We start from the raw sequence: 13,723 nt of genomic DNA, 5'->3' as shown, positions 1-13,723 counted from the left end.
TTCTCCTGTTATTGTGCTGTACATCTCCTTTCTTTTCTTCTTTCTTTGTGTAATTATTTTACTGGGAACAAGGGACCAATGACCTCACAGTTTGGTTCCTTCCCCTCTCCTCTCCCTCCCCCACCCCCCACCCCTTTTAAACCAACCAATCAACCAAACTTATTTTAGACTTGACAAATTTAAGAAGAATCGTATGTTAGATTTTACATTTCAGTCTCTCACAGTAGTGTACACAGATGGCTCCAAACAAGGGAATTCCCTTGGCTGCTGTGTTGTGTTCCCGGACCATGTCAACAGGGTTTCGCCTTCTTGACGAGTTTATTGTTTTCTCAACGGAGCTCCGCACGATCCTGAAGGCACTGAAGCAGATGCGTCATAATCGGGGCAAACGTTAGAGTTGGTCCGGCTGATATATGACCAACTGTACTTGCTCCAATGACAGGGTAAGCTGATATTCTGCTGCGTGCCAGGTCATTTAGGGATATGGGGAAATGAGCAGGCCGATCAGGCTGCCAAGGAGATGTGCAGAGGACAGGATGTGGCACCGTGTTCTATTCCCTTGCAGGCTGTTGTTTCTGCACTACACAGGAAGTGCATGCAGTTGTGGGGTGATGAATGGCTGGTGGTGATGGCCAATAAGCTGTGGTTGGTGAAGTCGACAACCTGTCTATGGCGTTCCTCCTGCCAGTTGCTCAGACGGGAAGTAGTGACCCTTATGTGTCTCACACTTAGCTTTTTATTACGGCAAGAGGATCCCTCGTTTTGTGATGCTACTGGCGTGCACATCTCTATCTGCCATATTTTAACGGAGTCCATTTTAAATCGTGATGCAAGGGCAGAAGCAAATATTGGTGGGGATCTGCCCTCTATTTTAGCTGATGATGAGACAAGTGTGACTAAGGTTTTAAAGTTTTGTGATGTGTCTGGACTCTGGTGTAAACTTTTAAGCTGGGGATTTTAGTGTGTTGCAGAGTAGCTGGCTTCCCTCTTTTTTTGTTCTTGAGGTCAGTCAGCCACATTCATCTGTCATATTGTTTTAGCTCCTTATATCACTTTCTTCCTGTGTCGTTAATGTTCTACTACTGACTCACTACTTCGTTCCATGGTTCTGTGTGGGTACACTCATAGTTTTCCAACTTTTGTTATGTGTATTGTACGTGCTATTTTACATTCCTGTTTTGTGTATTTTATTGACACTCATGTCAACATGTCCGTGTCCGTCTGCTCAGTTTCCTTCAGTAATTTTTAAAAGACAGGATGCCTCAAGACATCTTCCTGAAATGTCGTCTACTTTGCTGTAGCCATTAATTCTATTATGGCCTGTCTTCCACCAGGCATGTCAGATTCCCTTGTCGTCAACAACTTTGTGGTGTATCACACTTCTGCCTGGACTTGCTCCTGGAGTGGCATCTTCAGCAATGTCTCAAACATCTTTAATCATGGAGCATCGACAACATCTTTCGCTTTTCCACTGACAAAACAGTTTGTATAAATTTCTGACTGTGCAATTGGTTTCTTCCACCGTCTTTATAACTTGGGCCTGTTACTCTTCCATTCGCTGAAACTACAAAATTCCTTGGGCTCATGCTTGATAGGAAACTTCCTTGGTCCTCCCATGTGTCTTACTTGGCCGCATGCTGTACCTGGTCTCTCCATGTCCTACATGTCCTAAACGCTACTTCCTGTGGAGCGGATCGGACCACCCTCCACCATTTGTATCAGTCCCTTGTCCATTCAAAACTAAAGTATGAATGTTTCATTTATTCACCTGCATGTCTGGTCACCTTATGCTGCCTTAATACAATGCACCATCGTGAAAACATTTGTCCACTGGTGCCTTTTACGCTAGCCTGGTTGAGTGTCTCTGTGCAGGAGCTGTCGATCTTCCGGTGTCATACTGGCATGATGTTCTCCTCGGAAGATACACATGATATTTGTCTGTCATGCCTGACTACCCATCGTACGCCTCCTTTTCCAACATAGGGAAACATTCTAAAAACAAAGATGATGTGACTTACCGAATGAAAGCGCTGGCAGGTTGATAGACACGCAAACAAACACAAACATACACACAAAATTCAAGCTTTCGCAACCAACGGTTGCTTCATCAGGAAAGAGGGAAGGAGAGGGAAGGACGAAAGGATGTGGGTTTTAAGGGTGAGGGTAAGGAGTCATTCCAATTCCGGGAGCAGAAAGACTTACCTTAGGGGGAAATAAGGACAGGTATACGCTCTTGCTCGCATACATTATCAATACTGTTTACAGTAGCATACTTGCACTAATATTTTCTTATTCATTATTAAATTTACTCCTAAATTATCCCTATTTGATGTGTTGATAACGCTATGCTGGCCTGACCAGAAGTTCTATTCTTCCTGCAATATTATGTCACTAATTCCCACTGTATAGATCTCTAACCTGCTCATCTCTCTCGTTAAATTCTGTAACCTACCTGCGTGGTAATGGCTCTAATGTTCTGTACACCTACTCATAGCATGCCAGTTTTGTTTCTCCTAATGACAACAGTCTCCTGAGTATTCCATGCCCTGCAATCTGAAAGGGGGACTATTTTACCTTTGGAAAATTAATGCATGTCATAATTTATCCATGCAGTAGAGCTGCATGTGCTCAGGAAATATGTCGCATGTGATTTTCCTCTCGCTTTCAACCATTAGCAGTACCATCATAGTGATTACACATTGGCTAATGTTAAAAGGCCAGATTGGTCAGTCATGCAGACAGTCACCCCTGCAACAATTGAAAACTCTGCTGCACCTTTTCAGGATCTGTTCTGTACTCTCCACAGATACCCCTCTATTGTGGTTGAATCTACGGTATGGATATTGGTGCCTTAGAGGCAGGCAAAGTCCATGGTCGTTGGCTCTTGAAATCTCCTGACCAGCAGCAGGCTTCTTAGCTATAAGCACAAATTAAGATTTTAAGTGATATGGTTCATAAGTTTTTAGTTCTAAGTTACAAACACACTTTTTCATTAGTCCGAACCGAGACAAAAATAATTCTTGGTGATGCCACAGTACCTCTCTCAACTCTTCTTTTTAATACTTTGCAAGTTATGTTAACTTACCTAGTTATTTACTTGAATATTCATAGCAGAGTTATTCACGTCATCCTAAATCTTCACACCATCTTCTTTTCTTTAAGGCCGCACAGTCATTACTTTCATTCCTTCTTTCACACTAATAAAATAAAGGTTCATGCTTGCAGCACGTTCATGAATTTCATCTACAGTTCTTTTGTGTGGATAAGTCCACAACTACTGTGAATTTCTTGAGGGGAAATATTTTCTTCATAAACTGTTGTTTTATTCTGAAATAACATATTTACTTCATAATTTAGTGGTTAACAATTATGGAAAGGATAGTTGCTACTCACCGTAAAGTTGATACGTTGAGGTGGAGACAGGAACAGCAAAAACATAGTTACATATTAAGCTTTAGGCCAAAACCTTTATCAGAAAGAATAACGCACAAGCACCACACAAGCAAGCTTACCTCACACACATCACGTCTACCCTGGCTTTTCAGGCCAGACTCAAACTGACATGTGTCAAGTGAGAGCAATAGTTTGTAGTGAAGTGGGGAAGGGGGTGGGATAGCAGGGTACAGGTGGGAGAGGAGAAAACAGTTCTGCATGGTGGAGCATGCAGCAACGAGAGGTGATAGATAAGGCTACCTGGTGCAGCATCAGAAGGCTGTGGGGGAGGGAGAGAAGGGAAAATATGAAGCAGAAAGGAGAGGTACAGAGAAGAGAGAAAGATCAGTGGGTGCGTTTGCAGAGAACAGTGCGCAATTAAGGTTGTGACATCAGTTGGTAGGAAGTGATAGGACAGAAGGGGCAGAAACTGTTACTGTAGGTTGAGGGTGAGATGGGAAGGATCTTGGGTAGGATGTTCCTCAATAATGATAGACAATCAAAGCCCTGACAAAGGATGTCATTCAGTTGTTCCAATTCATGAGTTTTATTGGGTGAGGACACTCCTTTGTCACTGGTTCTTGGGGTGGTGGCAGTATTTGGTATATGTGGCGATATGGCACAGGAAAACTGTGCAAACTGAATCTCTGAAATTGAATCCCTTTTCGTCCTCGTCAATGCCTTATAGCATCCAGATTCTGCCTGACTGATTTTTTTCAGTGTGCCACCTACCCCAGAACTCCCTTCCAACAGTACACTAAATCCCGTGCCAAAACAATCCCAGAACATTTGTTACTTTCCCACCAAAATCCTCAGCTCCATACAAGTATCAGTGCTTTCCAAGACCTCACCTTCTGCCCTCAACCAAAATTTAATTATGTTGGACCTACTTTCCTTCCAATCACTGCAGTGGAACACACCTCTTTGCCACCCGTCCCTCCAATCGAACTCAGTCCAATCCCAACACTGAACCCTGGCTCTCCCACTTCATAACACTACCCAGTTGTGATCCTCCCCCCTTCCACATAACCATCCTCTGGTCACCCTCCAGGAATTTATGACCATTATGGACTCACCATCCTTCCCCAGAACATCAACCTTGCAGCAGAAGGGAGGACAGCCATACACAGTGTCAAAACAGATCCTCGCCTATTCACTCTCTCTGCAGAAAGATTCAGCCGCTGGCGTTATGGATCACAGTGACTACCTTGCCTACTGACTGACTCCTCCACCTATAAACCCTGCCATAGTGATCCCAGCCCAGAAGTCCAAATAACCTGTAATCCCTGCTTAAAGCCATAGGCCATTCCTAGAACATCTACCCTGAATCCGTTTCCCTCCTCACCCCCATAATACCCCGCGCACCCACCTTCTTCCCAACAATACTGGACGCCCCATTGTTGCTGGTATTGTGCCCCCACCGAAAGAATTTCAGCTCGCGTTGACAGCCCAGTATCTGAGTATTACATACTCTTGACTTAAGAAAGGAAGTTTTCCTTTCTTTAAGAGCTGATTAACTAATTGTTTTTATCGTGGAACATTAAGTACTTCACTCTTTTTTTTGTCATACTGATATTGCTTCTGTGAGATTTTTTGATTGTCATGCTGTTGTAAATAAATGTTAATGTTTATATCTTAATGAAACTCTTGTTTGTTATGTGATTTGTTTTATATTGGTTAATGGTATAACAACAGAGAAATAATTAAATTTTTTATTGAGTTTAATATTATTGTATATTTCCTTTGTTTTCAGAGAAGCCAGATCATCCACTGTAACTGTGGATGACCACAGCATTTTCCCTGTTAATGAGTCTATTTCGGACATTGGATCAAATTTAGTCCTTAATGAAGTAATGAGAAAAGAAAAGGTTGTGCCTCCATGTACCCTGAGTTTACCTGCAAGGGATCAAAATGCTGTGACAGATGCGGAAAACAATAGTGATAATGGAGAGTTAACTCCAATTGTGTCACCACATATGGATTTCATGGAGGAAGAAGACAATTTTCAGACTGCCTCAGATGATGAAGATAGTATTGAAATTCTGCCAGCAGTAATAACTGAAGCATGCATTCATCAGAAAGGAGCTAATTTAATTGACTCCTGTCAGGGCACATGTAATACTCAAGCCCACATAAGTTATTCAGCAGCAGTACAAAAATCAGTTAATAGCTTACAACTTAATGTTTCAAGTAATGAAGCTCTCCCCGTCTCGGAGAACAATTTCAATGTGATAAGTATCGAAAATGTTTGTAGGTGTAATGCAGAAGGGGAGATACATGCGGATTTATCTGGTGTTTCCAGATCAGTAGGAGGAGAATCAAATCTGTGCCAGCAGTGTCCAAAAATGTTTGACTCAGCAAATATTCCGTGTGATAATCTGACATCCACCCCAGCTACAGGAAAGAGGTTTCTGAGAAGAGTTATCTCAAGAGATGCTGGCATCACTCATACAGAAGTTGTGAAGCAAGTTGAAGGACAACAATTTCCTGATGGGAGTTATTTTGGATATGGCAGGCATAAGGATGGATCAAATTTAGGTGAGAATGTTTGCATTAATATTTAGATGATAGATTTCAATCTTCCACTCCCATTACTAAGCTTTTGGTTTATTATTTTACAGATATTGTATATCGTGTAAGAGCAGTGGTGCTGGTTTGCGGTCGTCTTGTGTACTGTGTTTGGATTTCTAGAGATCCTGAAGAAATAGCTGAAGGAGGCAGAACTTGTGGCAACCTCACTTTGACATCAAGCTTCAACAGTACTGTGGACAACTCACTGGGACAGGCTAGTAATAGAGTAATATCAACATTATATATCCAATCCCAAATTTCCCCACAATTCACTCCATATTCATTTATTGCTAAAGGGTTAAGTATTCATCTCTGTGACATCCTTGGGTTCCTTTATGTAATTTATCTTTGTTTTATGTGCAGTGGATACAAATTGTGTCCTATTTTTGTCTCTGTGGGCCAGTAAGTTACCTTGGAGGTAATATCCGTGATCAGCCTTTCTGTTACACCATAAACCTCTGTCCAGAGACTTTATTCATCTGTTTCTGCAAAACATTTTTCATGTGAGATTCAACCACTTGAAATGTAACATTCAGGGAACTCCATTTCAGCTAACACAGAAAGTCATCTTCCAGGTTCCACAAATTTTGAACTATTGTACAATTTTCTATTTATTGGAACCTTAGGATTGTGAAGAAGGTCTGAGGCATTTTCTCTCTTCATTCCTTCAATAATTTCTCTACATTCCTTCGATATTTCTCTTCTTTCCTTCGATATTTCTCTTCATTCCTTCGATAATTTCTCTTCATTCCTTCGATAATTTCTTTTCATTCCTTCGATAATTTCTCTTCATTCCTTCGATAATTTCTCTTCATTCCTTCGATAATTTCTCTTCATTCCTTCGATAATTTCTCTTCATTCCTTCGATAATTTCTCTTCATTCCTTCGATAATTTCTCTTCATTCCTTCGATAATTTCTCTTCATTCCTTCGATAATTTCTCTTCATTCCTTCGATAATTTCTCTTCATTCCTTTGATAATTTCTCTTCATTCCTTCGATAATTTCTCTTCAGGATCATTCAAACATAACTGACAAAATTCCGCCAGTTTCCTTTGAACATTTTTACTAGCACGGATGTTATTTCTCGCCACAGTGGTCACACAGGTTCCTGTCACATCACCAAAGTTAAGCCCTGTCAGGCTGGGCTAGCACTTGGATGGGTGACCATCTGGTCTGCTGAGCGCTGATGGCAAGCGGGGTGCACTCAGCCCTTGTGAGGCAAACTGAGAAGCTACTTGATTGAGAAGTAGCGGTTCGGTCTTGTAAACTGAGATACGGCCGGGAGAGCGGTGTGCTGACCACAAGCCCCTCCATATTCGCATCAAGTGACGCCTGTGGGCTAAGGATGACACGGTGGCCGGTCGGTACTGTTGAGCCTTCCAAGGCCTGTTCGGGCAGAGTTTTTTTTAGTTTAGACATTATTTCTCCCCAGCTTAAGACCTGTTCCACGTATTTTTGTATGTCCTTAAAAAAAACCCAAGTCTATACCCTTTCAAATTCTTTTAAATATGTATATTAGAGGGAGGGGGATTTTTTGCCATTACTCATGAAACCAACTACGTGTGGTTGATTATCTTAAATGTGCCTTTGGGCTGGATAGTGCCACTTTTGTAGGATATAATCTTCTTTGTGACTTCAAAGAAATCTTCTTTCATGTGGATCATTGCTTTAACAGAAACAGTTTGACTTTCCAAAACCTGCTTCCTGTAATATCTTACTTGCTCTTTGTAAATGTAGGTCCTAAGCTATCATAATATCAGTCAAAAACACTCAAAAAATTCTGTAAACCATTTTTGTTTTGTTTTAGTGTGTCATTGGTTTTGAGAGTTACTGTATCGCTCACTTAATTACTACTTTAAATTCATCAGAACACTCAAATATATTCATTAAGTGCTCAGATATCAGAGGGAGTAACCTTACTCATTACGCTATCCACTTGTTTATCTTACTATTTTCAGAAAGAAACTTCCTGGAATGCTGTAGATAACACAGAATTTTTGTTAACATTGTTTGATAAGATATGTAAGAAATATAATTGAAGACAAGAGTTGGTGCAACTTTGTGATGGATTTTTTAATTTTTCCCCCATTATCTCTTATTTAAATGACATGATGCTTCTAGAAAAGTTCATAAAGCCTCATTATATTCTCAAACAGGCAATCAGGTCATGCGCCCAAACTAATATATCACATTCGAGAACACGTTCAGGTTCAGTGTCAGTCCTGAGTCAGTGTGAAGATGAACAGACGTCAGGTGAATATGGTGAACGATACACAACTTTGCAACAAATTGGTAAGGGCGCTTATGGATATGTAAAGATGGCATTCCGCAATGAAGATGGGCTTTTAGTAAGTTTGCCTTTGATTATAATTTCTTTTTATAAAATAATTTGTTGTTATACAGTTGTCAGTTTCATCTGATTTTGTTTCTCTAGGTTATTACAAAATTCATACAGAAACATAAAGTCCATCAACAGTCATGGGTTGAAGATCCTAGCCTGGGATCAAAAGTTCCACTTGAAATTAGTTTGCTTACTACATTAAACCATCCAAACATAGTAAGTTTTACATAACTTTTCGTAAGTAAAATGACATTTTTCAATTGATAATATCAGTTGTAAAACAGCAGTGGAATTTAACTATGCATTGTGTTTACAATTATTATGATGTCTGTCAGCCAAGTAAGCTCATGCTTTGTACAGATACTGTATTTTCAGTTGGAAATAGGTGCAATGAGTGACAATCTTTTTTTTAAAAAAAATGTAACAATGGCAGCAGAAAGGTGCAAGCAGACTGTTTACACAATTTTAGATGACTCATGACTACGTGCTGACTAAAACACAAGGTGACTCATACTTTGATACTCACAAGTCACTCATCAAAACCTGTAGCGTACTTCCCACTGAACTAGAATCAAGAAATTTGGCATGAAGCAAGATCCCACAGTACAAGTAAAGGAAAGAATCAAAATTGTTAATTTGCTTCTCGCACTTCTCCAGATTTTTTTTTTATTATTATTATTCTGTTTCTGATAGTCACAACATACGAACATTTGATCAGGTCTCCCAGCTAAGTAACACTTTTTTGCCTGGGCTCATTGTTCATTGCCACATGTTAAGTGATCTGTCAATGTGCCATAAACCTGCCTACAGAAGAAAGAACAAAACGTATGGAACATAATGAATTCTCTCTTTAGCCATCAGGTTTGTCTGTTCCGACTCAATTTAAAAGAGCAATAGAAACCGTATACATATCCTGAAAGATGGAGAAGACTTAATTTTTCTTTAGTGTTTGTCGATTATTGTGTGCCGCTATTTCAGCTAAACCATTATCTTTTGGGTTTTTTTGGGTTTTAACCTTATGATGTGTGTGTGTGTGTGTGTGTGTGTGTGTGTGTGTGTGTGTGTGTGTGTATAAAATAAAGGGAAACATTCCACGTAGGAAAAATATATCTAAAAACAAAGATGATGTGACTTACCAAATGAAAGTGCTGGCAGGTCGACAGACAAACAAACAAACACAAACATACACACAAAATTCAAGCTTTCGCAACAAACTGTTGCCTCATCAGGAAAGAGGGAAGGAGAGGGAAAGACGAAAGGATGTGGGTTTTAAGGGAGAGGGTAAGGAGTCATTCCAATCCCGGGAGCGGAAAGACTTACCTTAGGGGGGGGAAAAAGGAAAAAAGGACGGGTATAGACTCGCGCGCGCACACACACACACACATATCCATCCACACATATACAGACACAAGCAGACGTTTTTAAAGACAAAGAGTTTGGGTAGATTAAAACTGAAGAAACTAAAAAGGTGGGAATTTAAGGAGATGGGACCTGGATAAACTGAAAGAACCAGAGGTTGTACAGAGTTTCAGGGAGAGCATAAGGGAACAATTGACAGGAATAGGGAAAAGAAATACAGTAGAAGAAGAATGGGTAGCTCTGAGGGATGAAGTAGTGAAGGCAGCAGAGGATCAAGTAGGTAAAAAGACAAGGGCTAGTAGAAATCCTTGGGTAACAGAAGAGATACTGAATTTAGTTGATGAAAGGAGAAAATATAAAAATGCAGTAAATGAAGCAGGCAAAAAGGAATACAAACGTCTCAAAAATGAGATCGACAGGAAGTGCAAAATGGCTAAGCAGGGATGGCTAGAGGACAAATGTAAGGATGTAGAGGCTTGTCTCACTAAGGGTAAGATAGATACTGCCTACAGGAGAATTAAAGAGACCTTTGGAGAAAAGAGAACCACTTGATGAATATCAAGAGCTTTGATGGAAACCCAGTTCTAAGCAAAGAAGGGAAAGCAGAAAGGTGGAAGGAGTATATAGAGGGTCTATACAGAGGCGATGTTCTTGAGGACAATATTATGGAAATGGAAGAGGAGGTAGATGAAAATGAAATGGGAGATATGATACTGCGTGAAGAGTTTGACAGAGCACTGAAAGATCTGAGTCGAAACAAGGCCCCGGGAGTAGACAACATTCCATTGGAACTACTGACGGCCTTGGGAGAGCCAGTCCTGACAAAACTCTAGCATCTGGTGAGCAAGATGTATGAGACAGGTGAAATTCCCTCAGACTTCAAGAAGAATATAATAATTCCAATCCCAAAGAAAACAGCTGCTGACAGATGTGAAAATTACCGAACTATCAGTTTAATAAGTCACAGCTGCAAAATACTAACGCAGATTCTTTACAGATGAGTGGAAAAACTGGTAGAAGCCGACCTCGGGGATGATCAGTTAGGATTCCGTAGAAATGTTGGAACACGTGAGGCAATACTGACCCTACGACTTGTCTTAGAAGAAAGATTAAGGAAAGGCAAACCTACGTTTCTAGCATTTGTAGACTTAGAGAAAGCTTTTGACAATGTTGACTGGAATACTCTCTTTCAAATTCTAAAGGCGGCAGGGATAAAATACAGGGAGTGAAAGGCTATTCACAATTTGTACAGAAACCAGATGGCAGTTATAAGTGTCAAGGGGCATGAAAGGGAAGCAGTGGTTGGAAAGGGAGTGAGACAGGGTTGTAGCCTATCTCCGGTGTTATTCAATGAGTATATTGAGCAAGCAGTAAATGAAACAAAAGAAAAATTCGGCATAGGAATTGAAATCCATGGAGAAGAAATAAAAACTTTGAGGTTTGCCGATGACATTGTAATTCTGTCAGAGACAGCAAAGGACTTGGAAGAGCAGTTGAACGGAATGAACAGTGTCTTGAAAGGAGGATATAAGATGAACATCAACAAAAGCAAAACGAGGATAATGGAATGTAGTCGAATTAAGTCGGGTGATGCTGAGGGAATTAGATTAGGAATTGAGACACTTAAAGTAGTAAACTAGTTTTGCTATTTGGGGAGCAAAATAACTGATTATGGTCGAAGTAGAGAGGATATAAAATATAGACTGGCAATGGCAAGGAAAGCGTTTCTGAAGAAGAGAAATTTGTTAACATCGAGTATAGATTTAAGTGTCACGAAGTCATTTCTGAAAGTATTTGTATGGAGTGTAGCCATGTAAGGAAGTGAAACATGACGATAATTAGTTTGGACAAGAAGAGAATAGAAGCTTTCGAAATGTGGTGATACAGAAGAATGCTGAAGATAAGGTGGGTAGATCACGTAACTAATGAGGAGGTATTGAATAGAATTGGGGAGAAGAGGGGTTTGTGGCACAACTTGACTAGAAGAAGGGACCGGTTGGTAGGACATGTTCTGAGGCATCAAGAGATCACCAATTTAGTACTGGAGGACAGCGTGGAGGGTAAAAATCGTAGAGGGAGACCAAGAGATGAATACACTAAGCAGATTCAGAAGGATGTAGGTTGCAGTGGGTACTGGGAGATGAAGAAGCTTGCACAGGATAGAGTAGCATGGAGAGCTGCATCAAACCAGTCTCAGGACTGAAGACAACAACAACAACAACAACAACAACAACAACAACAAAGTGGATTAGTGAAATAATGCTCATTATATTGTATTTATTAATATTTTCACAAAAGGAGAGGCAAAGGAAAGTTTGGGATTGCAAATAAAAAACAGAATACGTGCAAAAATCGCATATAAAATTAATATTTTTATTATTTGACAGTTGCTGAGTTACACATGCTGATGCGATATTCATCGTAACAATAAGGGAAGCAATAATTTTCTTGGTATCTTGTACATGTTATAAATGCTGTGTTTTTGCAAGTACATGGTTCTTTTAAAGTTGTAGAAAAACTAACTTCATTTACATTCGTAAAATGTTCTCTGCTATCGTGCAGTTTCGCAGCACAGCACGCGTAATGCATCAGTTTGCCAAATAGTGGTGACAATAGCTGGTGATGTGCAGTGGAACGTGTCTTGGACTCTTTTCGGGGTGTGATTTCTTTTTCTCTCTCTATGATAGAGAGCAGTTCTGAAGCTTTTCGATCAAATTCCTTACCTGATGATAAAAATAGATGTCACAAGATTGCACTAAGAAGAATGCAATTTGGGGGAAACTCTTTAATACCACATGATAGCATTGCAAAATAATCTTCGAAAATTGTGTGGATTTATTGTCCTGGCCATGAGTCTGGAAACAGAATAAATTTGTTCTATGCACCTAGGTCTTCATCACATCAGTCAAAAAGTTTTTAGAAAGGCTGTTAAGAGTTTCTCTAGTTTTGATGAATTTTTTTGTGTAATCATCCATCGTTTCTTGAGTCCTCGGTCCAATATTTTGCCTTGCCTTACCTTGCCTCTCCTTTTCATGCATTCTATGAAATTATTGACAAATACAATGTACAGGATGTTTTGCTGTGTGTGTAAAACTGTCAGATCATTGAGAAGTTTCCAAACAGTTAAAGTGTCAAGAGTTAATTTCATATTGCAACATCACCAACAGAATGGCAGCAGCCTCCTCCTGCAGACAAATGGCCTTGTGAAATTTTAATAATGCGTTGACAGATTCCTTGGTTGCTGAAAATTCCGAAGAAGCCTTTCATTCGATGAAAAAGCAAAAAGAACTATTGCCCTCCATAAAACAAAGGAAAAAATCAATATTTAGGATACATTACAAGAGGAAAAAGGTGCCAGACATTAAAACTCATAATTGAAGGGAAAATTAAAGGGAAAGGTCTGTTGGAAAACAAAGGAACTCATGATTGAAGGACATTCAGAAATGGTACAATTGCACATCAGAAGATACCTTCCATGATGTAACATCACATCAAGAACTGGACACATGGACTGCCAACTTCCATCAGAAGAAGGTGCCTTAAGAAGAATTCACAGATATTCTTTCCATGGACATTGAACGAAAGGTTTGTGATCCAGCACTGCCTATTGTGAAATTTGTGTACTGTGCAGCTAATAGTGACATACCACTTTTTCTGCTGGAGTCATGGTTCTGTAACAATAACACCCTGTTTCCATTTCCAGCCAGTGATACTAAGGATGACTGCCTAACAGCTCATCTACAGACTTGGAGAAGCAAGACAACCAGATTGCATTCATACATGGGATGCACCTGTGGGTGATCTGAGAGTGTGATAACAACACACACTTATCAATAAGCCAAATTCTGGGTGACTTAATATGGATTTGTAGCCCCTAGCCCCCATGTGAAATGTTTATCAGAAAAACTCTAAAAACCTATGTGGCAACTGAAAATATGTCGGCCATTGTCTACACGTTGATTACCATACAGCAGAAGAGCTTCATTTGATTTCAAAGTATGAATGAGAAAAACTGTAGG

General features: G+C 40.0%; 1 protein-coding gene across 3 annotated transcripts in view; it reads left to right on the top strand.

Annotated features, from left to right (window-relative positions):
- LOC124783583 (PAS domain-containing serine/threonine-protein kinase) overlaps positions 1–13,723 on the top strand; it is a 222,850-nt gene that overhangs the window by 166,859 nt on the left and 42,268 nt on the right. For 2 of the 3 annotated variants that reach the window (XM_047254035.1, XM_047254033.1), the window contains exons 12-15: positions 5,186–5,970; positions 6,054–6,229; positions 8,161–8,352; positions 8,439–8,561. In XM_047254035.1, the coding sequence (XP_047109991.1) occupies positions 5,186–5,970; positions 6,054–6,229; positions 8,161–8,352; positions 8,439–8,561 (1,276 nt within the window). The remainder of the gene's footprint in view (positions 1–5,185; positions 5,971–6,053; positions 6,230–8,160; positions 8,353–8,438; positions 8,562–13,723) is intronic. The other variant, XM_047254034.1, reaches the window with a different exon arrangement.

This window comes from Schistocerca piceifrons, chromosome 1 (assembly GCF_021461385.2).
Source record: "Schistocerca piceifrons isolate TAMUIC-IGC-003096 chromosome 1, iqSchPice1.1, whole genome shotgun sequence".
Taxonomy (NCBI): Eukaryota; Metazoa; Arthropoda; class Insecta; order Orthoptera; family Acrididae; genus Schistocerca; species Schistocerca piceifrons.
Note: the sequence above shows the minus strand (reverse complement) of the source record. Positions and strands in the feature narration are given on the sequence as shown.